This window comes from Sturnus vulgaris, chromosome 5 (genome assembly GCF_052056855.1).
Source record: "Sturnus vulgaris isolate bStuVul1 chromosome 5, bStuVul1.hap1, whole genome shotgun sequence".
In the NCBI taxonomy this organism is placed as follows: domain Eukaryota; kingdom Metazoa; phylum Chordata; class Aves; order Passeriformes; family Sturnidae; genus Sturnus; species Sturnus vulgaris.
The window spans coordinates 59452004-59476724 of NC_142247.1; the positions used below are offsets into that span (position 1 = coordinate 59452004).

A 24721-nucleotide genomic window follows, 5' to 3' on the forward strand; every position below is an offset into this window, starting at 1 on the left:
TCAGCGCTGGGATTACATTGCCAAGGGCAGACAAAGCCTGGGAATGCTGCAGAAGCACGCAGGACAGCAGGAGAGCGGGACAGCTTCCCTGGAGCACAGCCGGGATGAGGGAGCCCGGCCACTCGCCCCAGCAGGGCTACAGGTGACATGGTACAGGTGACACAGACACAGCACTGCAGGGACGGCTGTGTCACCAGACAGCTGAGAGGACACAGAAGCTGCAGGACAGCTGCTCCTGATCAGGGAATGCTCTGCTAAGCACAGCACCCTCGGGATCCCTTCCTCCAGTGGCCACCTGCAGCAGGGAAGGGGAGCTCTGGCTGATGGAGCTCGTACAACTCCCACCTTTCCGTCCTGGGTCATCCATGCCCTCCTGCAGGGGCATCTTAGAAATCACTGCTTGCTTTTTCGTTCACTAAATTAAAAATGTATCTACAAAGTGACTGATGTACTCACAGAAAGACCTAACCAAAAACATACATACACTCCCCGAGAAAGTAATGGAATTATTTAAAATAAAATACAAGTTCCTTGGCTTCAGAAGCAGTAACACCCAACTGCCTCCATCCCGAGACCGACCTGTGGCTGTGAATCTGCCAAAAAGCATTAACTCACTTCATTCCAAGAAATCAGGTGTAGTTTTGATAAATAAATAACTGAAGTTTGCAAGAAGCATTAGCACAAAGCATTTTTAGGTTTATTTAAATAAAAATTATAATTTATACAAGACTTTTTAAACAAACAAGATTTTCTTAAAAAATGTACAGGGCAAATAATTTCATTATTTCAATTATTCATACAGTATAAGTCTTCTGTCAAACAAAAGTTACACTGATAATGGATTATTTACATTTTCAAAATATAGACTCAAACTTCAGACATAAAAATTTTAACATCCATTATATTTCAATGATTAGTAGAAATTAAACATCTGCCAAAATGTACAGAGTTCAATAAAAACTACCAATGTTTTCAAACAGGTTTAAGTAGCCAAAAAACAGGTACATCCTTTCATCTCTTCACAGTCGGGTAAAATTCCTTTTCTCTTTGTCTGCAGAACGAAGGTAGAGTTTTGCTGCTGGCATCCTGTGTGATGTTGCTACTAATACATAGCTTGTTTCATTCAATCCTGCCTCACGAAAGCTACAGTGCACAGAAAGGCATGATTTCATATTCCAGCTTGTTTCGCTTTTGAATTTAAATGGTCAGTGATAAAGAATTAGTCAGTTTTCATCTCCCTTTTTTTATTGTCTTTAAAAGGGACTCAAACCAACAAAGAACTTCTGAAGAAGTTAAATCCAATTATGTGTGAATGATCCAGACATCCACAGACTAACAGAATTGCAAATATAAACAGCAATCAGACAGACAGAATGACAAGAACATCACATTTTCAGCTATTTAGAAGCACTTTACATTAAGTGTTCCGACCCAGCCTGTTTCTAAAGTGCACCAGGCTGTACTGCAAAGCTAAGTAGGAAGATTGGAATTCAAGGTGAGAGCTTCAGTGTAATTACACAAGTCAAGTATACATTCACTCATTGCCCATCCCCTCCTGCCCTCCAGACCTGAGGGTGCAGCAGGAGAAAAGCTGAGTAAACACACGAGGGTTTCCTTCAGTCTCTGAAGTCACGGACACCACGGGTGCAGCAGGGAAACCGGATAACCCAATGTAAAGTGAAATTGCAAAATATGTACACAGATGTCTGTCAATTATATTACAACTCTATTTAAAAAAAAAACAAAACAAAACAAACAAATGAAAGAAATCCAGTCTGTTTTCTCTGTATTAGAACCAATGTTGCATTGCAGTTTGCACTAGGTTTGCTGCTTTAAGGATCGCTAACTTTTAAGTTCACACAAAGTGTGCATTCATTTCCAACGTCAGAACATTAGGTTTTATAAGACATTTCTAATTTCTTTGTTCAGAAAATAAATTTTAAGAGTATATTGTACATATGAGGCATTTCAGTCTGGGAAAAGGATAATGATATCTCTTCTCCCTCTACAAAGCCCAGGTATGGTTAATTTCCTGGCACCATCAGTATAGATCCAATAGCTCCTCCAGGAACCAGAATCTAGGACAACCCTGTACACGAGGGTCAACCAGTGAAGGGTGGGAGGGGGAGGAGGTAATAAGTGCAAGTCAACCGATTTCCTACTGAAACTGCTGTTGTGATCAGAGTGAAGGTATAAATTACACTTGAAAAATGATACAAAAATAAGAAAAAGAGCATGCTCTCTGTAAAAAATATAGTTTTCTGTTTCTTCAAAAAAAAAAAGGATAACCTTAAAACACATCCAAGGGACTTTTTCTTAAGACAAAATGAATGAATCTGATTAAGATTTATGTAACATTAAGCCATTTTAATGCCTATTTCTTAGCCACGCTTGCTATTCAAGGAAGATTCTATAAAGAAAAACCAAATTATAATATGTAGCAATTATTAAAAAAAATATTAACTGATTTTGAAGTAGTTTTGATGAGAAAGATTTAAATCAAGAATTTTTACTTAAACATATAATCTGAATGTGTAAAGTTATGAAACCATAAACTGTCAAGCTACAATCCACTTAAAACGGTGGCAAAATGGATTTCACACCAGCTTCACTTGTATTTGAAGTTTCCACGCCCTGAGTTTCAGCATACCAAAGGTGGTATTAGAAATACACCCATTTTTCAGGTCATGTTCAAGTGCTACTCGAAAGTGAGAACTTGAAAACTGCATTTTAGCCATTACAGTGGTTTCTCCCCTATTCTTGCTTACATTTCCACCCAGGGCATACCCCATCAGTGTTTCACTTGACAACACTCACCCAAATTACGGTATTCAACAGTACTTTGTCATATAATTTCTATCAAGTTCTCATATCCTACCTCTTCATGGCCAGACTAAAAATAAAGTTTGGACAGTTTGGCCTCCACTGTCTTCATTACTCCTGCATTTATCGACACACTTTAAAACTGTGCTAAGAGTTAAACACCCTTTGGTGTTTGCTACCCCTCTCTCTTCCTTCATTTTACCCCTTTCCCTATAAAGAAAGGAAATTCCTGTTTAAAAAAGCAGAGAAAAAAATCCATGAAATTAAGTCCCATTTTTACATAAGAATTTGCATCTCCATTGCTTTTTTTAGGGCCATTCATATAATGTCTGTAGACATCCACAGTACTCAACTCAAAAGACATGGCAAAGGAAAAGACACTCTGGAAGGCTTGGCATAACTCCTACTGTGCTTTCATGAAAATGCAAATAAAATTCTAAACCTCTCAGATGGGTGCTATTATACAGAGTATAAAAGATTTCTAATATTAAAGACAAAGGTCAATCTGTGCTTTGCTGCTAGACAAGCCTGAGAGAGTTTAGAGGAGTGCAGCCTTCCTGTTTTACCTGGCAGTTGGGTTTAATTGTTACTAAAACTTAATTCTGCAAGGGGGAAGACAGAAGAACACCAACGCTCCTCAAATTATGCTTTGAGAGGAACTAGTGCTTTCAGTTGCTGTATTATAACATTTTTTTAATCACAAGGTAACTCAAAAGAAGAGTCAAATTATAAAACGTCATATCTGAGTTTAGTTTAATCATTCCCACCTCCCCAACACAAAAACCCTTCAAGTCTTTGATGCATTAACATACAAACACCTTGTACATGCAACATGTACAACAGCTGAGCCCTTCTAGGACAAGTACCTATAGAAATATAATTATAAGATGCCTAACATTTTAGGAACAACATTTTGGTGCCCTCTTTTATAAAAAGTATCTGCCTGCCTTCCTTCCTCTTACTTTGATTAATGAGGAAAGGAAGATATTATTACAAACTTTCTCCTCCAATTCATTGTACAAGTAATTTAAACATCTCTGTGCAGGAAAAATTGAAGTTAACCAAACCAGTAAAACATCCTTCTGCAATGCAAAAATTAGAAAGGAGGAGTTATTTTAAATGCAGTTGTATGGATATGAAAATACTAAGAAGCTAATACTTCCTTGGTGTTGCCATCAGTTTTAATAAAGGACCCAATTAAAATCTCAAAGCTGAAGAAGGAGACTTCAGGCTGCTGCAGTCATCATTCTCACATCTCAGGGAAAAACAACTAAGATAAAGGGATGAATGTATCCCTAGTGACATCAGTGGAGATAAAGGGATCAATCTGTTATATAGTCAGGTCTCCGAGCATCTTCCCAGCTTTTAATGTCAGTAAATAAACATTAAAAGTGCTTAATGTGCAAGGCTAATAGTGATGATAGCACTTTCACTGTTTTCATTTGGTTTTTTTGTCTTTTTTTTACAAAAACCTTAAAAACAAACATGAAGGCATATATAAAATACACTTGGTTTATGTAACAGATAGAATATAAACCACCAGACAAGAAAAATTATTGCAAAATAGATGAGGATGTTCATTTTTTTCACTACCAAGTCATACAATAAGAAAGTTTCCTTTAGCTCTTCCAAGATAAGACACTAGCTTTCACTGCTGGATGATGCAGATGTTATTTTCACATATTGGCTGAAAATTGCCTCAAAAGCTTCATCTCTGTGTACCATGGCACCAAACACCAAAGGCTAAATGATAGAAGAAAAAACATCATGTCAGTCCACAAAAAAAAAAAATTTCCTCTAGGTAAGTTTTGTCAAGTCACTAGGAACAGATTAACTGTACTAGAAAAGCATTGATAAAAACAAAATAATCCTTTTCTCTATTAAATCATTGATTATGTGACTTATTCTCTAATGTTTTTCACTTCCTTAAAAACTTCATCTGAGGGTCAGGCCACCTCAAAGCCTCCTTCCCCATGGATACTCCCAAGCCAACAGCTTTTTGTTTCAGACTACATAGCAGACTGCATACTCCTGATGTAGGATGGTGGGGAAAATCTTTCTGAAGTGTTAGAATGAAACCCTACAGATGCAGTCGAACAAGCTGAATATTTAATTCATTAAAATTCTGAAAACAAACATACTGAATAATAGTCAAGTGAATTTCAAAAAAAAAAAAAAAAAGAAGAAAAAAAGCCAGCACTGGCATAAGGGGATAAAAAAAGCCTTTATGCTGGTGCTAACCAGAGGACGAAAAAAAGAGTAAGAAATCCAACACAGCAATACAGATACAGCCAGCTACTTACTTTCTGTGTAGATGGTGTTGATACAGCAATACCCATCCCTGATCCCGGGAGAACAGAGAGCACTTTATACTAAAAAAAAGCCACACACAAAGACATAAGATACCTTCTGTACTGAACAACTGCACAAGATGCTGCAGAGGTTACACAATTCATCACTGGCATGTCCTCCCAGCCACAACTAAGAGACCTCTAGCAAAACCAGGATGAAGCCAGCTGCCATTCTCTGGAGTCTCATTCTCCTGGGCTCGCTGGGTTCAGCCTCACCTGGACACCCAGGACCCTTCTCTCCACTTCCTCCCAGGTGCTGCAGCAATGCCCAGCCTGCTGGAACCAGCCCCAGCCCCAAAGTGAGCATCAGTCCTGCTCAGCACACAGGAGCTGACCCAGCCGGGGTGCAGGAACCGCAGGCAGCTGGATGGGGTGGGCAGGGCACAGCCCAGCTCTGTGCACACCTGAGATGGGCCTGTGTGCATCACCCACAGCTTCCCCTACAGGTCACAGCCATCCACTCTTTAGAGGAACAACAAGCACACCAGAAAAAGCTTCTTTTTCAAAACTAGACAGAAAACAGGGTATCACAGAGTCACAGCATCATTGAAGTTGAAGAAGAGCTCCCACCTTTGGCCACCCACGTCACCTAAACACCACCAGGTCAACTAAACAATAGCACCCAGTGCCACACATGGATTGTTTGCTTGTTTTTTTAGAAAGAAAGTCCATAAAGATGGGGAGGAATACAGTTGGCTGAACTTGGGAGTATTCACAGGGACAAAGTGACATCCAAGTCAGACCACCCCCAAATAAAACCAGGCACAGTACATTTTTATGTTTGACTGCATGATCCTTGTCTCATCTTCATTAAAAATACTACACAGATGCCAAAGAAACTTTATGGCAGTAAAGGCCTACTAAACAAACCAACATTACTTGAAGTATGATGTATGAAATCCATTAATATGAATTATTAATTCCAGTAGGAATGTTCAATTTGAGCATAAGCTGTCTGCTTTATAGACATGTCACAGAAACAGAAGGATTAATTTGAAAATCTGGAGGTGCTTATACAGTAGTGAACACTAGGCTGAGGTATTTCTTTGCTCAACATGATTTAATCTGTGGTACAGGATGTAGCAGAAAGCAGGGCTGTCTGTGTGGCTTCCTCAACCAGAGGAAGGACATTGCCCTTGCCAGGCTTCCAATCTTCCACTTCTTGCCTCTGTTACTGATAGCTCCCAACTAGATGAAATGCCTGCCCATCCCAGTTTCACTATTCCAATGATTTAACTTTCTCTACTGACAACAATTCTGCCTCCCTCTAAGGTACCTAGATTAAGAGATGGTGAATCTATTAATACCCACACCCAAACTGAAGTTAGTAATACACAATTCCTGCTACCAATAGATCTTCTTAATGCCTACACAGCTCTGGTCAACACTGGAATTAGTAAACAACAAAACTTTAATAATAAAAAAAAAATGCAGGAGTGTAAGGGTTTAGTAAACTAGTTTGTCTTCCTGCTCATAGCAAGTTTGCTTGTGCTGAGTCTGAAAAAGCAGTTCTAGGAAACATTCATAATCAAAGAATTACATTTCACTTATCCAAATTATCAATAGCATGCTTTCTCAAAATAATAAAAGCACAAATGCAAAACATGACTAGCTGAACAGAAAACCAGTTTTCTCCCCTATTTACAACACCAACCAGACATACCTTCTGGATATCTGTTATGTCCGACAGCTTTATAACTTTATTTCTTTTTGATGAGCCAGATTTGGAACTTTCAAAGCACAAGTAACTGAAAACAAGAAGAGAAAATGCTCATTTTGATACAGTGTTTTAAAATAAATTTCTCAAATATCCTCTTGTCTCTTCTGAAGTTTGAAATCTCATGGTTTAAAATAACTTTCAAAATAAAAGACATTCAGTTCAGTTACACCTTCTAATTTAGCATAAGCATTTATAAATTCTAGCAACTGGCTGGTCTGTCTGAAAGCCCAGAACATACAGTATGCATACACACACAAAAATTCTTGCATTTATATTATTGCACTGAATGGTTAAACCTGACAAGCATTTTAAAGACACACAAGGGACATATATCCTTAAACAGCTGAAATACCAACTCTCAAAAGGCTTATACATCTTTCACCATCCTAAAAGAAGATTAATGAGAAACACTGTGTTAGTTTCATGTTATTGTGCTGCAGACAAAAGCTCAGGTTTCTAAACACTGGAGAGTGGCCTCCATCACTAGGTGACATTGCATACAGATGAGCTTTACTTCCTTTCATTACACTCCAAAGGAATTTCAGTGCAAGAACCAAACAGTAATGACCAGTTATTCAGTCCTGGGAGACAAGCAAGGGAATTTTAAAAAAAAAACCACTCACCCATAAAAATTGGAAACCAAGGCCTAATTTTCCGTTTTCATTTGTTGCTGTATTTCAAGGAAGCTATACATTCAGCTTGTTTAAAAATAACCCCAAACTAAGAATATTTGTCAAACTGCTGTTGATCACAGTTTTCAAAGTACACTTAGGTTTTTAGGTTTCTTTTCTAGTATCTGTACAGTTAGCATATTATCCACATGAACTGCAGCTACTAACAACTGTCTAGATAGGGCTACGTTGCATTCCTATGCAAGCACATCCAAGGCAAAATCTGTCAAGCACAGCCACACACCAGGTTCAGCTCTTCCTCTCCTATGACGCTTCCTTGAGGTTGCAAAGCATCTTGAAATGGCATTTTTGTTTCAAAACACTATTAAAGGACCCTTTTGTAGATTCAAACGCTTTAATGTCTCCAATTTCCCTCCCAAGAAATGTGTGTAGTGCAGTGACTCACTTTTCTGTGACATAAAGAACTCCATTCCTGATGTAATCTGTAGGCATCTTCCGATCTCTGTTGATCAAGCAACAGCGCCAGCCATTTTCACACACTGAAAAAGTTGTAACAGGAAATCTTGCTTTAAGAAGAGAGACGGGCACTATCCCCATAGAAAACACTGAATATTAAACTTTAGATACCTAAAAGTGCTTAGAAAGAAAAGCCTAAATCAGGTGTTCTAGACATCGTAACATCTGTTTTAACACTTGTTTGGAAAAAAACCACAAAATAAAAACCACCCACACAATTATTCCCTTTAACTTGACAATTGGATTTGCATAACCATAAAAGGCACACCAGGCTGTCTACTCTTTCAAAGAGCTGCCACGATATGGAATGAAAGAGACCATCTCCATTCATCCTAATTTAAAGCAGGACTTTTATATCAAAAGCTTACACCTATACAATGCACAGAAAAGGAATTCAACTTTAAACTATCCTTGGCTTTTTACAAAGTATTCTACTAATGTAGGCTTCCTGTAGCATCATACCAGGCAAAGGACGTTCATTCTCTGACAGGTTAAAAACTTCATGGAAATTTCCTCTCTTGGTGGTATGAAAACGACTTGTGTCTTCATCTTTGCTTATTCCAGTTGGGGCACTTGTACCCACATAACTCCTGGAGGCTGCTGTTTGAAGCTGCAGAAAAAGAAACCCGATTCCAAGATCTGAGCAGCAAAATTTAAGCTACACTCTTAAAAATAATTTAGCTAACTACTCTTTCTAAAAAAACCCAAAACTATAATGCTACTTCCATAAATTAACTTTGGACTACTGCACTATGCTGCTGCTAGAACACAAGCCTTTAATATGGTACCTGAACATAACCTTTCAAAGTGCTGCCCTTTGAGACACACTCTGCTGGGGTGAAGCACATAGTGCTAAATGCACCTATCTTAAACCACCATTTTTCTACAGTAAAGGCTATGTCTTATTAGATACAACTAAGTCACAGCAAACAGACTCAAGGATTGTAACTAGTAGGACTACTAACAGACAATATATTATTAGTACTTGGCTTGCCTTCAAGATATAAACAAAGTATTACTGCACAAAAGAAGTTTAGAAAGAAAAAAGAAAAAAAAAAGCCACACAGAACTGCATAAGCTCATTATGAATACAAATGCTGAATATGAAAGGAAGTTTTCCACACTATGATCCATACCTTTTCATGCCCTGACAGCTAGCAGGAAAAGAAACAAACGACACAAATGTGACAGTGAAAAAAGAAAAAAAAGTGAAATCTATTTAACAGTATAATACACAGAATAAAACATGAACCGAGTGGCACTGCAAGATCTTGCTCACAAATCAAGACACTACATACAATGAATGCAATTAAGAAAAAGTTATGAGTGGTTAGAGCACACCAGTTCAATTTATTCAGGTTGCATTAGAACCATTGATCTTTCCTGTGCTTTGAAGTTGCAGTGAATTTTGAGAGTTTTGACACATAAAACAAAATCTGAGTAGTTGTCAGCATCCTTGGGAAGGAAAAAAGGTAATATGGAAACCAAAGTACTTGAGTAAAATCTACTTTTAAACAGAGTTCTTTAACCACTGCAGACTGCCCTGGCAACAAGCCTTGCTTCTGGAAGGACAGCAGGCAGTTTCCTCTGGAAAGCTTGCCTGCACTTTCATTTCCATCTTGGTGGGGCACCACACGATTCCAAAAGCTGGCACTAGCAGCTCTGCTCTTAGCCCTACCACGCACATGCAGTTAAACAAACAACTGGCAAACTGACAGCATGGAAGCTCAGGACTAAGCTCCTCTTCTGTAAAGGCTCAATGCTGCTGAAGGCCAACCAGCCTTCAGCTGCTTTTTTTGTTACTTCACACGAAATTGGTAGCACTCAACACTTCACAGGATTTACAGACTAAGAAAAGAAATCCAAAGCAAATGAAAACGTGTGAACTGCAATCACTAACTACAAACCAGACTGACAGAACAGGCACAGCAGAGGGATTTGCCATCCACCTTTTTAGGGTACCTGTAAGACAATGATACCTTGGGGAAAAATAAGTTAACATGGAAGGCAAATGGCTGATGGTAATTAATATTGTCTCACTTCTGCAGTGCTGAGTTCCTGGAACCAAAGATAATCACAGCTCCTTCAACAATCTGCGTGCAACTAAAGATGAAAAGAATTTTCTGAAGGCCTTCTTAGACAAACTATTTGGCTGCACATGCACACAACCAGGTGAAGCGCCATGGTCCAAAACATAAAAATGACCAGAGCAACAGGTCTAAAGCTTTTTGTGCTGGAAAAAGGACTACTACTTCTCTCTGCTACACCACTTCCTACCTACCTGTTACATAAAGAGATTTCAAAAATGGAGTTTAAACTTCAGTACCATTACTCATCTGGTGGCTGAAAATGTGAGTAGTTCTGCCCTTACTTCTAGTCCTGCCTAACACATGCAAATGTTTCCTCTTACCACTCAGGCTTGAGATAATCAATGGTCATTTACCAAGAGAAAAGCATTTTGATAAGCCCTAAATCTAACTGGAAGTGATTGGATTTGTAACACTGGAAGAATCCTGATTGTCTAAAAACATCACCAGCAACCTGGAGGTATTCCGTTTCACTTGATCTGTCATCAGCTTTTGATATACAACCTTTACCCATCAGATACTGTTGTCAGGACAGTTATCTAAGGACACAAGGTCAGAGTGGTGGTACAGGCAATTAATATTGCATTGTGTCTAAGTTTACTCTGTCTTGTACACTATTTAATGATAAGAAGTCTAAGCAAATGCACACATGCTGACACTACATGCTTTTGGGCTCTGCCTATTCTATGAAAAAAAGGAAAAAACCTCTTCAGTTTGTACCTTTTAGGACAAAAATCCATTTTTCATACCATGAGGTTTGCAGAAATCTCTCAAGGGGCAAGAAAGTTTTTCTAAAACTACTGAGATCAAGTTGAAGTTTTCAAAGACATTTGGAAGCAGGTAATGCAGTCCTGCACATTCTTTCCAGGAAGACAAGCCAAGGCCACCAAGCTAGACCTGTTACTACAAAACCCTGTCTCTACTTGCAAAGCTAAAGCAATGAAGAAAAGACAAAAGGAATAATTACTCTCTAAGTTTGTGGACTCAAGTTCAGCAGTTCAGAATCTTGCCACCTCTAAGGCAGATTAGAGATGATGTCACATCTACCACAGTATGTGAAAGATAATCTGTAAGTGGGAGAAGCGCAGAAGCTTTTAAGATCATCTTCTGCAAGCAAGAGAAGCCATAAATGGCTTCATTCAAGTGCTTATTTACTCATCCCTTAGAAAACAGGAACAGAAGACTCACTTTCTGTAATAGACTGTCCTTGTCCACTTCCTTCTGAAATATTCAATTGTGCTGCAGTTTATTTTACCACCCTCTGCTCCACCACCCCCCTTCAAGTCCCAGATTTGTTCTTAACCACTGAGGGTTCATGTGCTTATTCCTTTTGCTCTCCAGTTGTATAGCCAGGCTGAATTACTGCTCAGTACTGTGCAATTCAGACAGTACTCAGAAACTCCATCAATGCAATTAGATATTGTACTAACAGGCATTAAAAAAATGCTAAAACGGGATTAGGCTCAAGATTTACTACAACTATTTCAATTTTTAAACTAATAAACATTGACAAATCCAGGGATATGGAAACCCTGACTCAGTTAACATGCCAGGCCCCAAAATAATTTACCAAGATGCACAAAAAGCAATACTTAGTGATTTAACGATGATATTTTAACAAAAAGAAAACGTACTGTTGGAGTACGAACATGGTGAAGTCATTGATCATCACTATGCTAAAAGGTCATCTAATACAAATAACCATGAGACATAATGTCTAAATAAAACTACCTTACTACCTTTGTAAATGATTATCCCATTAGTAGACTGCATATTATACTCAAGCCTTTATCTATTTTTTAACTAACTGCATTTCAATTTACCTAAGTATGTGAATTTTCACTGAAAAAGAATGTCTAAGAATAGAGAAAGCGGATACAAAAAGACTGTATTTGACAACAGAATTACACAGAACGAATGCTAAAGAAATTGGTATGAATATGGATGGCGTTATATCTGTGTATTTAGCTTCATGATTCACAGTATATCTATATATATATACACATTTTTGATAACTGATGCCTTTCATACAAGAAACAGAATCCATAGAAAACCGTGAATCTTGAAAATAATAAAAGAATTTATATTAAAATCAACTAACATTGATTGTAAGGATTTAATTAACTTTCTCTTTAATGTGCTCTAGTCACTGGAGAAAAGGAAAAGGGATATGATTTTCAGAGGCTGAGAACATAGGAACAAAAAGATTCATTACCCTTACCCGTCTCGACACTGTAGCATTAGATCTTTCTTTGAGCTGAGGATCTGTCAGGAGACTTATCCAGATAATATAGGGAGTATCATACTTAGCTCTTAGTCTGGGGCACCGTTTGAAGATAAAATCAATAAGGAAAAATTTGATTCCAGCATAGAGCCCTGGAAAAAAGGTCACTTCAGTTTGAATGCTGAAGAGGCATTAAGAACATCATTGTTTTGATCATATTTTCAAATGTTCATAAATGAAACTGAATTCTGTATATTCAGTCACAGTGTTAAAACCATTCTCCTGGGTTCACTATTTTGATTCTTCTTCTAACAGCAAGAAATTATTTTTCTTTCCTTCCCATCCCCATTTTAAACATTTACATAGCCACTATTATGCAGAAGAGCATTTGAATAATTCAAACATATATAGATTCCTTATTACCAGAAGCATTCTGAAAATATTATATACTACCAAAACAAAACCATACCAGAGCATTCAACTATGGAGCTCCTGCAAGAATTTTAACGGCAACAGAGGGCTCTCACGTACTGCATAAAACTCTATCTTTCCAGTCCCAACTCTTATCTTACACAAGTTATTTCCTTGCATTCTGCCATTCAAAATGGGCTTAAAACACTCTCTCAAAACTTCACTGAGTGCAATTCCTATCTCCTAAGAATCAGAGTAAAACAATTATTCCTCACACATCTAAATTCAATTGCTGTGTCAAGCAAACTTACATTTATGTTCAGGCTAACAGAATTTGAAGTTCAGTGCCACTAAAAGTAATACTCATTTGATTGTATCATTACTTTAACGAAAAAAATGAGAGCTCTTGTTTCACGGCATAGAGCTTCGTATCTTAGCAAAAAGTCTCATGATGCAGTCAGAACCCTTTTCTCAATTCCCAGTTGAGTCTGAGTATCTGTAACAGACCCACAGTAATCTGTTCGTTTTGTCCAGCCCATCCTCCGAAGTTTTACCAGGAATCCCACTAAGTCTTTTATTTTTTTCCTACATTGCCATTTTCATGCCTCCCGTGTCATGCCACATATTTCACTTACAAGGATGTATGAGAAAAAAACCCTCAACACATAGGATTTTCCAGAAGCTTTATAGCTGACAGTCTGAGTTCTGCTAACAGCTCATCATAGACTTCTCATCTTCAAGAAGTAAAAGCATTTTCCAGTCATTTTGTATTATGCACTGAGATGGCTTTCAAAATGGTCATGACAAATGATGGCAAGCACAATGAAAATACATTAAAACATCCTATGATTTATTAATGCAGGTTTTCTCTCTTAAACTCTAAAATTCTCCCTCTAAAGATCATGTAAGTTTTAACCATTAAGTCTAGACTGTAACAGGTGAATTATTTATTGTGTTTACCCAATGCAAGCCCAAGAATCCTGTAGGGCAAAAAGCAGGATGCAATAAAAGCTGCCCATAGAGCAATGTAGAGCTTCTGTGTTATTTCTGGCTGGACCCACATGAACAAGCTGAAAACAAAAAAGCAAAATTTTATTACCAGTGTTACAGATACTGGTTAAGTCTTATTTTTAAAGGGAAGAAAATCTCACATCAGAAAACTTACTTTTTAAACTTTTCCAGTATGTCTGCCATCTTGCCAAAAAGGTTCTGCATAAGAAGCAAGAGAATTAAAACCAAGTTCTGCATTGTTTTGGAGTTTTTTGTCCACATAATGAAAACAAATAGCTTTCTGACTTTGTTGGTAAGCAATTCTCAAATCTCAGTGATTTTTAAAAACTAGTATTTAGCCATTTATATACTTCACGACTGAGTAAATACAGAACAGAATAGCAATACTTAATGACTTCCATCTCATTTAACCCTGTTCTCTAACTTGTGATTGATTGTTATAAGTGAAGAAACTATTTGATACCACTGTCATGACTGGAAAGCATGTTCATTACTGCAAATATTTTAGATTAAGCTGTCAATATAAGAATAAAGGGCTTCTGTTAGTAGGTAACAAAATTTCAGGAAGTGGTAACTGAGTTCATCAAAAGGACTATTCTCTTCTTAGAAATAGACCATTATCAGGTTTTATAATAAACCACTGGAGACTGCAGATTTCAAGTAATTCCAGCAAATGGGGATGCAACTGATCCCTGCTCAGGACTCAGGCCATACTCTCTGACCAATCCTTACTGTCAGAGCACCTGAAAATTTCACCTTCCCAATCAACTTCCAAAGGTGTTCATATAAACATGCACCACCCCCAGCAGAAGGAAGGAGCTGAGCGTTTACAGTTAGCAAGGGAAGGCTAAACCCCTTTTGACAGCAACACATCATCAGGCATGGCACAAGGCTGCAGTTCAACTGGATGGTGAAGTCACTCAGCTGCTACCTCATCCAACTCATGGAGCTGGGAGAAAACTTTCCTTCAGCCTCTCCAACATCAGCAGATTTCAAAGCTTGGAGGAGGTGGAGTTTTTTAAAATAGGCTATTTTAGATATGCGGTGCAAACTGTTGAATTAACACAGCTAAACAGACTACAGCCTTCAGCTAAATCTTAAAGGAACAGAGTCTCCTACATTAGTTTTGTCACTAACAGATTTGGGATAGGGATCCACACTCCAGTACATTTTTAAGATTCACCACCCATTCTACATTATCAGAAGCTTAAATGCATATACAAGGTAGAAAACTGTGAGAAGTTGCTTCTGCTCCCCTCCAGAGCTTGCTCAGAGCTGCAGTCAGAGAACCTCAACCTATCCTCTGAAGCATCATGCCATTTCAGAAGTTTCAGGAGTCTTACTGAGATCTCCACTGCTCATAGGTAAAGCTATATTTGCAAGAAAAGTGTATCTTCTTTAGGCATTTGTTTTCACATGCTGCATAACCTCCTTTGACTACTTGGACTATGAGCCCCCTTGTTTCTAAGGAGGCAGCTGGAGAGCAGCACAGTACCTGCGCCTTCTGAGCCACGTCCAGAACAAGCTGAAACTTCTCAGACACCGTCAGGTCCTCTTTTGGGTGCTCCTTAGGCAAGAAAGAGACAATCCATTGATTTGCAGCTCAGATAAAATGTATTTCACAAAAGTCATCAGAACGAGGTGACTGCCCAACATTCTTGGCAATACTCATCTCATTCTTAATAGCCTACATTTACCATTTTCCTCCCTTGTTTCAGATCTACTTTTTATGTCTTTCATTGCTGGTTATTTTTAGTTTTCAATCTGGGGGGCTCAGGAGAGACTTTATCATTCTCTACAACTATCTGAAAGGAGGTTGTAATGAGGTGGGGGTCAGTCTCCCAGGTAACAAGTGACAGATCAAGAGGAAATGGCCTCAGACTTTGTCAGGAGAGACGCACATCAGCTATTCAGAAAAAAAAATTTGTTCTTTAAAAAGGTTGTCAAGCCTTAAAACAGGCTGCCCAGGAAAGTGGAGTCACTATCCCTGGAAGTATTTAAATGACACTTAGATCTGTCACTTATGGACATGCACTCACACCTAGTGATGGGGCTGGCAATACTAAACAGACGGACTTGATGTTCTTAAAGAAAACTGAATGCAAGACTTCATGGCCTAATTTGTCCCAAGCTGATAAATTAAAATTCATTTCAGAAACGAAATTTCTTAAAACATATTTCAGTGTTTTAAGTTTGGAATATTTTAGGGTGAAGCATCTGAACCTAAGTGTGCTGTTAGTAAAGACTTTTTAATTACAAGAGAAAGAACAAAAATGCAATATCTTCACTCGCTTGCTTGCTCTTTCTTCCTTTCCAACTACCCACACAAACACAGAGAAAGGCTGAAAGGTGCAACTTTTTTGCAGGCTTACAGGTGAAGCTGTTCAAAGACCTACCATGTGTTCAGAAACTTCAGGCACAATGCTCCACTGTATTCTCCAACCCCTAGAAATGATGGAAATAGTTAAAATAACTCCATCCATCAACACGGATTATTTGCAAAAGGTTAAAAAAGCAGTTTTCTGCAATAAGCACTTATGGCTTAAAAGTAAATAATATAATCCCCAAATTAACAAAGAACCCACAACATAACAGAAGCACAAGTGGCCAAAACCAGCCAGCTTTAAAAATATTATTTAAGTAGATACTAAACAGAATCACTGTTTGTGGGTTTTACCACAAAAGTTAATGGTGTGTATGGAGTAAAGGACTAGGAATATTTTTCAATATTTTTATTTTTCATGTGAAGAAAATTACATCAACTTATTCAGAAGCCTATTTGCTACCAGAATTTTCCAGGGAATACAATGTCAAACCGAAAGTATCAATTAAGAAGTTAGAAAACTATTTCACAAATATGCACATTAAGGTCCTCTACACCATTTTAAGGTGCATTTAGAAAAAAAACCCAGACTTAATTTTTAGAAGAGACTGAATTTACAAATGGAAGATACTTTGAATAAAGTATGTCAAGAGCTATGGAAAAAGGCAAAACTGCCATTTTAGGCCTAGGTACACCTCCTCTGCTGGGCAAAACAGCAAGCTTCAATATTGAAGGTGATGTTCTTCAAGTACTCTAAACATCACAGAATTAGAAATATTAGAATTTTAGTGTGCTAAAGGATTTGTCTGAGAGCATGCAAAATTGTTTATGATAATCCAAGCCACAGGATACAAAGATAATTCCCAATAATCGTAGAAGATTACAGAAACTGAACAATGACACTAAGGATATTTGAGTTTGAATTTCACTGTGTTAAATGTACCTCAAAATATTAGAAATGGTAGCAGTTTTACAACTCAGTGCAAGAATCACAAAACATCTTTCAAACAAAGCATTACTTAAGAGAGTAAGCTAGTATTTATGCAAATACCTGGCTATGAGGTAATTTAGGGATAACCTCAAAATTGCTAAAAATAAGAACATAGGAATGGCCCAGCCATGCCATACAGCATTGATGTAAATCTGCAGATTAAGAAGAAAAAACAGAGAGATGTGGATTACAAACTGGGGTACAGTGAGTTACATGAAATACCACTTCCCACTGTGATGTTGGGCTCAGAATCATGCAATTAATATTTTCAAAAATTAATAAATTTTAGCCACTCCATGACTGATAATGGCCCTGCACCCAGGAAAGCAAAATCCAAACTAAGAATGAACTAAATCTCCAGAGATGACACTTAACTAGTTCTCAGCTGCCTCAGAGAGAGTACTGAGTATTTTCAACACTACAATTACCTGAAGGGGTAGGAGGCAAAAAAAAAGGAGGTAAACCCTGAAGTCTGTGAATCTTCTACATGACCATGATATGGTCAGCAATGGTTACAGAAGCCATGGTATAGAAGGGGAGTTATATTAGCCTCATACCGGGTAACAGGATAAACTCTCATTCTATTATTTCAGGTCAAAATCTCAAATTTTTACCAAGACTAAAAAGATTGCAAGAAAACAGGTTTTATTTTATGTAAAAAGTACAAACACAAAGAGCTTCAAAAGGTATTCTGTTCCCAGCTTCTGAAAGCAGAGACTAAAGTCTCTCTGTGAGAGACACTAGGGTTTTTACTGATAACCCTAAAGTGAAACATTGCTCTTGGCTCCCAGGTCCCAGAGCTTTCAAAAAAACCAGCTCAAGTTTCTTCTTTCAGTTTTTATCTGAAAAATGGGTTTACCAGGTGAGGCAAGAGAAAAATCAGCAGATATGGAGAAGGGACAGACAGAGGACACTGGGAGGGAAGTCTTCTCCTCAATATTCCTTCAGCTGTGCCATGCAAAATAGCATAAGCTCTATAACTTACAGGGAGGTATTATTTAACAAAAAGGTGGATGGCATTTTCACCACATAGCTATTGGTAACTCCTCTGACAGAAATTCATTTCATATATACTATGACCAAAAGAATTTAGGTCATTTAACTAACAATAGGAGGAAGGAAAACAAATCAAATCTCCACTAGGTACTTCAATCTGTTTGCAGCATCCAAATCTCATTAAGAGAGCATAGAAATGCTTGAACTTAGCTCACATACCTGATGCTTGCACATTGAATCCTACTGAAATCAAGGCACTTTACCTCTCATCAGTATGATCCTAACAAATGGCAAAGAGCCCTGATGGGGACAATAGCTTCCCATCAAATGTAGCCACTATCAGCATTTCCATCAAACCACTACCAGCATTTCAGCCCTAGACAACAAAAAACTTCGCAGAGGCTGAAGTAACCATTGAACTATCAGGACTGGGGGATGAGCAACAAGAAAGGAGTGAACAGTTCTAAGTTATTTTAACAGTTACAGAACTATGCTACAAGAGACCCAGGAAACACAACTTAAGTGCTTTTATATATAATGGAAGTGACCACTACTGGCATTTTGTGTCAAATTAAATTACACTATTTGACTTGAACTGCAGCACAACCCCTACTCAGATATGGCAGTTTCAATAAATTTCAGCAAATAATGTATTTTTTCAAGTTCTTACTACTCCCAGAGGAGTAGGGTAACTTACAATAAAGGCAATAGCAGAAGTGTAGATAGAATACCAGTCTAATAAGGCAGAAAGATTCTTCATAAAATTTGTAACAGGTTTGGCACCTCTCTCTAAAGAGAAGTCGAGAAAAAAACACAATGTTAGAATTAGCTGGCAGTGGTTAAATCACTTGTAAATTACAAACAAATTAGAAAACCATAGGAATATTCACGACATGTAATGATAAAAAGGCTTATCCAAATGAAAAAAAATTAAACCCACCGAAGTAACTGAACAATTAATGAATGCATTTCCAAAATCTGAAGTGTTACCCCAAGACATGTCTGAAGTGTTACCAAAGATTAGGTCTAAAGTCTTGAGTACAGAGACATAGAGTGTCACAAAAAAAAAAAAAAATCAACATCCTTTATAAGGGTGCCCTGGATGCCAAAAACATCCATAAACTCAACTATGTTTGTATTACCCTAAAGACCACTGTCAGTTTGTCTCACTGTTAAACAATGTACATTAACCTGACTGAATTACAAGCCACCAAGGAACAACTTAGAATCACAGAATCATTTAGGTGGGAAAAGATCTTAAGAATCATCATTGCATCAACCATTAACCCAGTATTACCAAATCCACCACTAAACCATGTCCTTAAATGATTTTCTCTGCAGAGTTTTCCTACCCACCATCAGATCAACACTCCTATCCAACTTGGTGTCATCTGCAAACTTCCATCCTGCTGTCCAGATCATTGCTGAAGATATTAAACAGGACAGACCCCAATACTGAGCCCTGGGGAACACCACTTGTGACCAGGTGGGTGGAGCTCCATCCCCCATCCCTCTCTGAGCCTGGCCATCAGCCAGTTTTCTACCCAGGAAAGCATGCACCTGTCCAAGCCATGATCAGCCACTTTCTTCAGGAGAATGGCGTGGGAAACAGCATCAAAGGCTTTACTATAGTCTAGGTAGACAACATCCAGAGCCCTTCCCTCCCTTACTGCTGCTTCACCAGCTAGATAAAGCCAGGCTACACCTCTTGGCTGTGTCTCTCCAGGACTCTACCCATTGCTAGCACTTTGCTGCTAATTCTTCCTAAGCCAAGCAACCCAGCACAAGACTCCCTGATGAAGTCTGTCTCCCACCTCTGCAGACCTTTGGTCTTGCTGTCACTGCATGGGAGACTGACTTGGGCTGAGAGAGGGCCACACACACACACCCAGCCATCAGGAGTAAGAGAGAGGAGCTCTTCCTCAGCTCCCTAAAACCCTCTTATCCTTTACCCTCTTCCTCTATGCCCTTTCAGTACTTGGGCAAACGAGCTAGGGAACACAAGGAAACAGGAGAGGGCTGCTGCAGGACCACCTCTGTTGGACCTCACCAGTTTTGCCTTTCCTGATGAGAAGAATGATGATGCCTCCTGCACAGAGAGCCTCAGAAGCTCTCTTTTGCAGTAGAACTCACAACTTTTCAAGTCTTTCTTCAAGAGAGCCTCTGACTTACTGTTGTTTGGCTTGAGACTCAGCTATCCTAAACATACTTCCTATGTGAAATAATTAAGCAATTAGCACTAGATTTCTTCAAGCATCAGCAGCACAACCAAAGCAGCAGATGAAGTAAGTGGAAGAGCACACCCAAGGCACTGGAAGAGCTCATGGTCTCAAGTGCTGCTTCCATCTGCTCTGCTCCAGCAGCCTACACCAAGCCCATAGAGCAGATCAAGGCTTGGAAATCACTGGTGACAACATTCTGGAGAGCTCTGACTCAGGCTCCTCAGACAACATGGATCTAGATTTTGTGGCTAACCTAGTGGGAGTTAAGCATCACCCAAAGCTTAATACTGTTCCTTAAAAGGTATTCTGAAGGCAGTGCATGTACACCACTGACAAGTCGCAGGTATTCTCCTAAATGAAACCAGAACAAATACAAGGAATAAAATACTGCTAAGTACTTACTTAATCTTCTCATATTTTCAGTCAACCTGAAAAATAATAGATGAAAGCAACTTATTAAATACACAACTAGTGCACACTTGTGTACATTGGATCCCTGAAATACTCGTCACAGTTATAAACTATATGTGCATAAAGCTTCATTCTTGCCTGTTACAAAAGGTGTTTCTAGTAACTAATATAGTTTACCTAGCATCAGGCTGAAAACTGAAGTTTAAAAGCTCTCCAGCCTAACTAAGACTTGGTTCACAGTTTCTGGGAGGCATATGACAAAACCTGGTAAATAATACAAATCTTATTTTATTTCAAACAGCAGATAAACCTAAAACCTCGTGTTTTATCCAAAGCAGTCACAAAACTTTTGAGGTAGTTCTGTACTCTTGGTGTTATTATTTGTTATTGAAACACTTGCTCAAACCATACAAAAGGTTGGTTAAAAAGAAAAAAAATGTGAGGAAAAAAACAACTTGTAAAGGCACCAACAGTTTCTGACAATGACATTAGGGATTTACCTTCTAGCACTAAGTGGCTCTTCTGCTTCCACCGTATTCTCTTCTGGCTGAAATCTGAAGTCTTCAACATACTCCCCAAATTTGTCACCAAACCATTTTTGGAGTCTTGAAGAGACTGTGTGACTACTCTTATCTACAAAAGAGAAGCACTAAGTATCAGGATAATGCTAGAAGACTTCTTTATCCAGTTCCAGCCCCTGTTCCCACACACTGTACTTCATTGGGAAGCACACTGTACAGCTTCCCTGTCCTTCACCAACACTCTTTGTAGAAACTTGCAATTTACTTCTGCCATTGCACAGGACCCCCAACTGCATTAAACTGGTAAAATAAGACTAAAGGTGACTCCTGTATTGCTCTTAGGACAGTACCTGAAAGAATCTTATTACCCAAAACGCAAAGAGTAAAACATCCTAACAAACAATTTTTAGCAAACACAGTAAAAAAATTTTCTGATTAAGAGACTTCTGTAAACAAAAGACTGACATAAATCTCAGTGCTCCCTGTTGTGCTGAAGGGTCACCTTGAGAAAAGCAAGTGCAAAGCAAAACACTCCTGGAGAGAGAGCTGGACAACCACCTTGCAGCCACAGTGATTTGACAAGAAAGGGAGGTGGAAGCATAAGCATAAGCAAGATTCTGCTAGAGGCATTTTTACTTCCACTTTCCAGCCACTGATAGTTTATAAAGATTGTGCCTGTGTGTCTTTATAGAGTTATACAAAAAAAACCCACAAAAATATGCAGCTTCTTTTTTTCTAAAGTCAGTCTTCAGAAATGATGCTGCATATGCCACTTTCTATATATGGAATATACAGTCATAATACTACCTGGGAATAAATAATTATACAGCAAAATAATGAAGTGATGTACGTCAGTTTTACAGGAAAAATATAATATAGGGGTACATGGAAATATCATCAGGGTAAAAGCCTTAAGGCATGTCAAATGAGAACAAAACAATGACCTGTAACTCACAAAATTGTGGTCTAGAAGGAACAGACAATTTGGAAACGTAGCTCAATACAGCAATGTCACAAAGAGGATATTGGTCATAATTATTCCAGGACCAAATTTAGTACAGAACTCCATGAAATTAATATATGATTAAACAGAGGCATAGAAGATCAATCAGCCAATTACAACAGCCAAAATGATGCATTTAAGCTCATGAAAAAACAAGCCAGCAGTGCTCAGAAAACAGAATCAAAACTATTAACGATTTAATGAAATCTAGAAAAACAAGGTATCTAGTGACTGTTTACAGCTGAGATAACACTTCCATTTGAGAATAAAAATAGGAAGTAGCTTCCCACACGCTAATACTTCAGAAAACACTGAGAAGGAGATTTTAACAAGAGGAAAAAATGTCAGGTTGTAGTTCACATAACAGAAAGCATTGACACTACCGAAGCAGAGGAGGGGAAATTTCAGATTTAGCCCACAGATCTAAAAGCCCAAGTCTCAATCACGAGGAAGGAAAGTAAAAATACTGAAAGATTGAGAATTTGACTGTTGCCTTAGCTCTTTCAGCCATCAGTACGTTATTGAATTAATAATAAGCATCAGCTTGAGAAATACAGATGACAGTGTAGGTGTCCAAAAAATTAATAGCTCTTAAAGCTTACTCCTTCTCCAGAATGTCTCTTCTTTTAGAGGAATTAAGTAGTAATATGGCTAGTGGCATAACAGAACTACTGCAATTGAGAACAAAACAGAACATTTTTTCTATGTATTACACCTGTTTTCTGGTAAGTCAAGGATCAGCAAGGCATGGAAGAAAGATGAAGTGAGCCAACAGGTTCCATTACATACCTAAAGGCCTTAAAATACACAATAAATTCTTTGCTCAGGTATGCAAAGTCAACTATAAAAAGTAAATGCAGAACCATGTACAGAGAGAGAAGTTGCTTGAATTGTCATTCATATTCAGCTTCTTCAGAAGTAAGATTTGATCTTCTAAGGTTAAAAAAAAAAAAAAAAAAGAACTGAAGTGCTGTTAGAGATCTGACCAAGCTCACCTGTTCCATTGGCTTGTGCCTGTGGCTTTGCAGGTTGCTGAGCTGCAGGCACCTCTTCTGCCCTACAAAGAAAACAGAAACAACGTGAAATGTTACAGAGGAAGAATTTATTCCTTTTCAGGTAAAGGAAGAACCAGAACCTCCATGGTTTCTATAGCTGAGATTATACAATCATGACAAGAGAAAACACAGCTTATGCCCTTTCACAAGACTCAAAATATTCATTACACTTAGAATCCTGGGAAATATCATCCACTGAGGAGAGGCAGGGTTTAGCCATTCCTGTCACCAACAGCTCAATTTCATCTTACAACTGCTCAACAATGTAGTATCAAATTTCTTGCATTATTTATGCCTTTGTGTGGTATATTCACTGCAATGCCTGCCAGGAAAACTCCTCAGAGCCGTGACTTTTCCCACAGCAATAAATTAAAAGGGATTCCGTATCACAAGTTGATAACCACAGCAGTAGAGCAAAACCACAATTTAATGCACGAATCCTGAATTCTGCCATCACTACTGGGGTCAAACATCACTCAACTTCACAAGAGGAACAGGTGTTCAGAATGATTCAAAATGTTATGTTGTAAGCTCTCAAAATAGACACATCACAACCAACTTGAAAAATAGCTTGAAAACTAGAAATAGCCTGAAAAACTACAACAAAAGTGTTCTAAATATATATGTCAAGTATCAGGCATCATTGGTCTCACCTTTCAAAAGGAGTCAAGAATATTCTCGTCCATTTAGAGTGAACCAGATTTTTAAAAACACAAATGCTTTTGGCATTCTGTACATGTGCAAGGCTTCAAATTAAATTTGTACACAACCTCCAACTGCCAACCTGTCTTGAGAATACTTCAGGCTTCAGTCCCAAAGTCATCCATGCAGGTATCATATGGAAAGATTTTTCTAATGAACCAGGAGCTCTGACAACATAATACCAGCCACAGAAAGCTTTACTTGACAGGGAGTTGTACGATTGAAAAGATTAGTTCTTGAAACAAAAAAGCATCAGCTGTGCAATTTCATGATCACTCATTTATCAGGCAATGTAAGTACTTTCAAATGTTCCTTTCATCTTTTGCTCCTCAGGAAGGGAATCCAGTGAAACATGGTCAGCAAATGAAGAGCAAGAAGAGAGATACCACTGCATTGGGCAGACTGCAGCAATACAGGTGGGTATGCAGTCCTCTCTCCTGCTGTTCCTCTAGAAAGGACGTTAGGAAAAGATGTCACTGTACTGTGTGCAGAAAAGGTCACTACTAATGTGTGCTGCCTCAATATTACCATACATCAATGAATATGATGGAGAAACTATGGAACTTGTTACCTCCCTCCCTTCCTAAGCATTCTCCATCCTTAATGAGCTTTCCACATCCTTGTTCATTTCTAAAAAGAACATTTAAAAGCAATTTGCTGATTTATGAATTACAGCTCAGCATTTATTGGTGTTGATGAGCTGAATTCAATGTTTTTTGCTT

The 24721-nt window shown here is 38.2% G+C and overlaps 1 protein-coding gene across 1 annotated transcript in view; it reads right to left on the reverse strand.

Annotated features, from left to right (window-relative positions):
• Positions 1 to 675: 675 nt before the first annotated feature.
• GRAMD4 (GRAM domain containing 4) overlaps positions 676 to 24721 on the reverse strand; it is a 75296-nt gene continuing 51250 nt past the window's right edge. Inside the window, exons 5-19 of the mRNA XM_014868954.2 lie at positions 23238 to 23299; positions 21219 to 21351; positions 20710 to 20735; positions 18783 to 18874; positions 17150 to 17241; positions 16172 to 16220; positions 15271 to 15342; positions 13930 to 13973; positions 13725 to 13834; positions 12351 to 12505; positions 8505 to 8652; positions 7972 to 8065; positions 6838 to 6922; positions 5127 to 5195; positions 676 to 4566 (exon numbers count right to left, since the gene is read on the reverse strand). Coding sequence (XP_014724440.1) covers positions 4465 to 4566; positions 5127 to 5195; positions 6838 to 6922; positions 7972 to 8065; positions 8505 to 8652; positions 12351 to 12505; positions 13725 to 13834; positions 13930 to 13973; positions 15271 to 15342; positions 16172 to 16220; positions 17150 to 17241; positions 18783 to 18874; positions 20710 to 20735; positions 21219 to 21351; positions 23238 to 23299 — 1333 coding nt within the window. The 3' untranslated portion in view covers positions 676 to 4464. The remainder of the gene's footprint in view (positions 4567 to 5126; positions 5196 to 6837; positions 6923 to 7971; positions 8066 to 8504; positions 8653 to 12350; positions 12506 to 13724; positions 13835 to 13929; positions 13974 to 15270; positions 15343 to 16171; positions 16221 to 17149; positions 17242 to 18782; positions 18875 to 20709; positions 20736 to 21218; positions 21352 to 23237; positions 23300 to 24721) is intronic.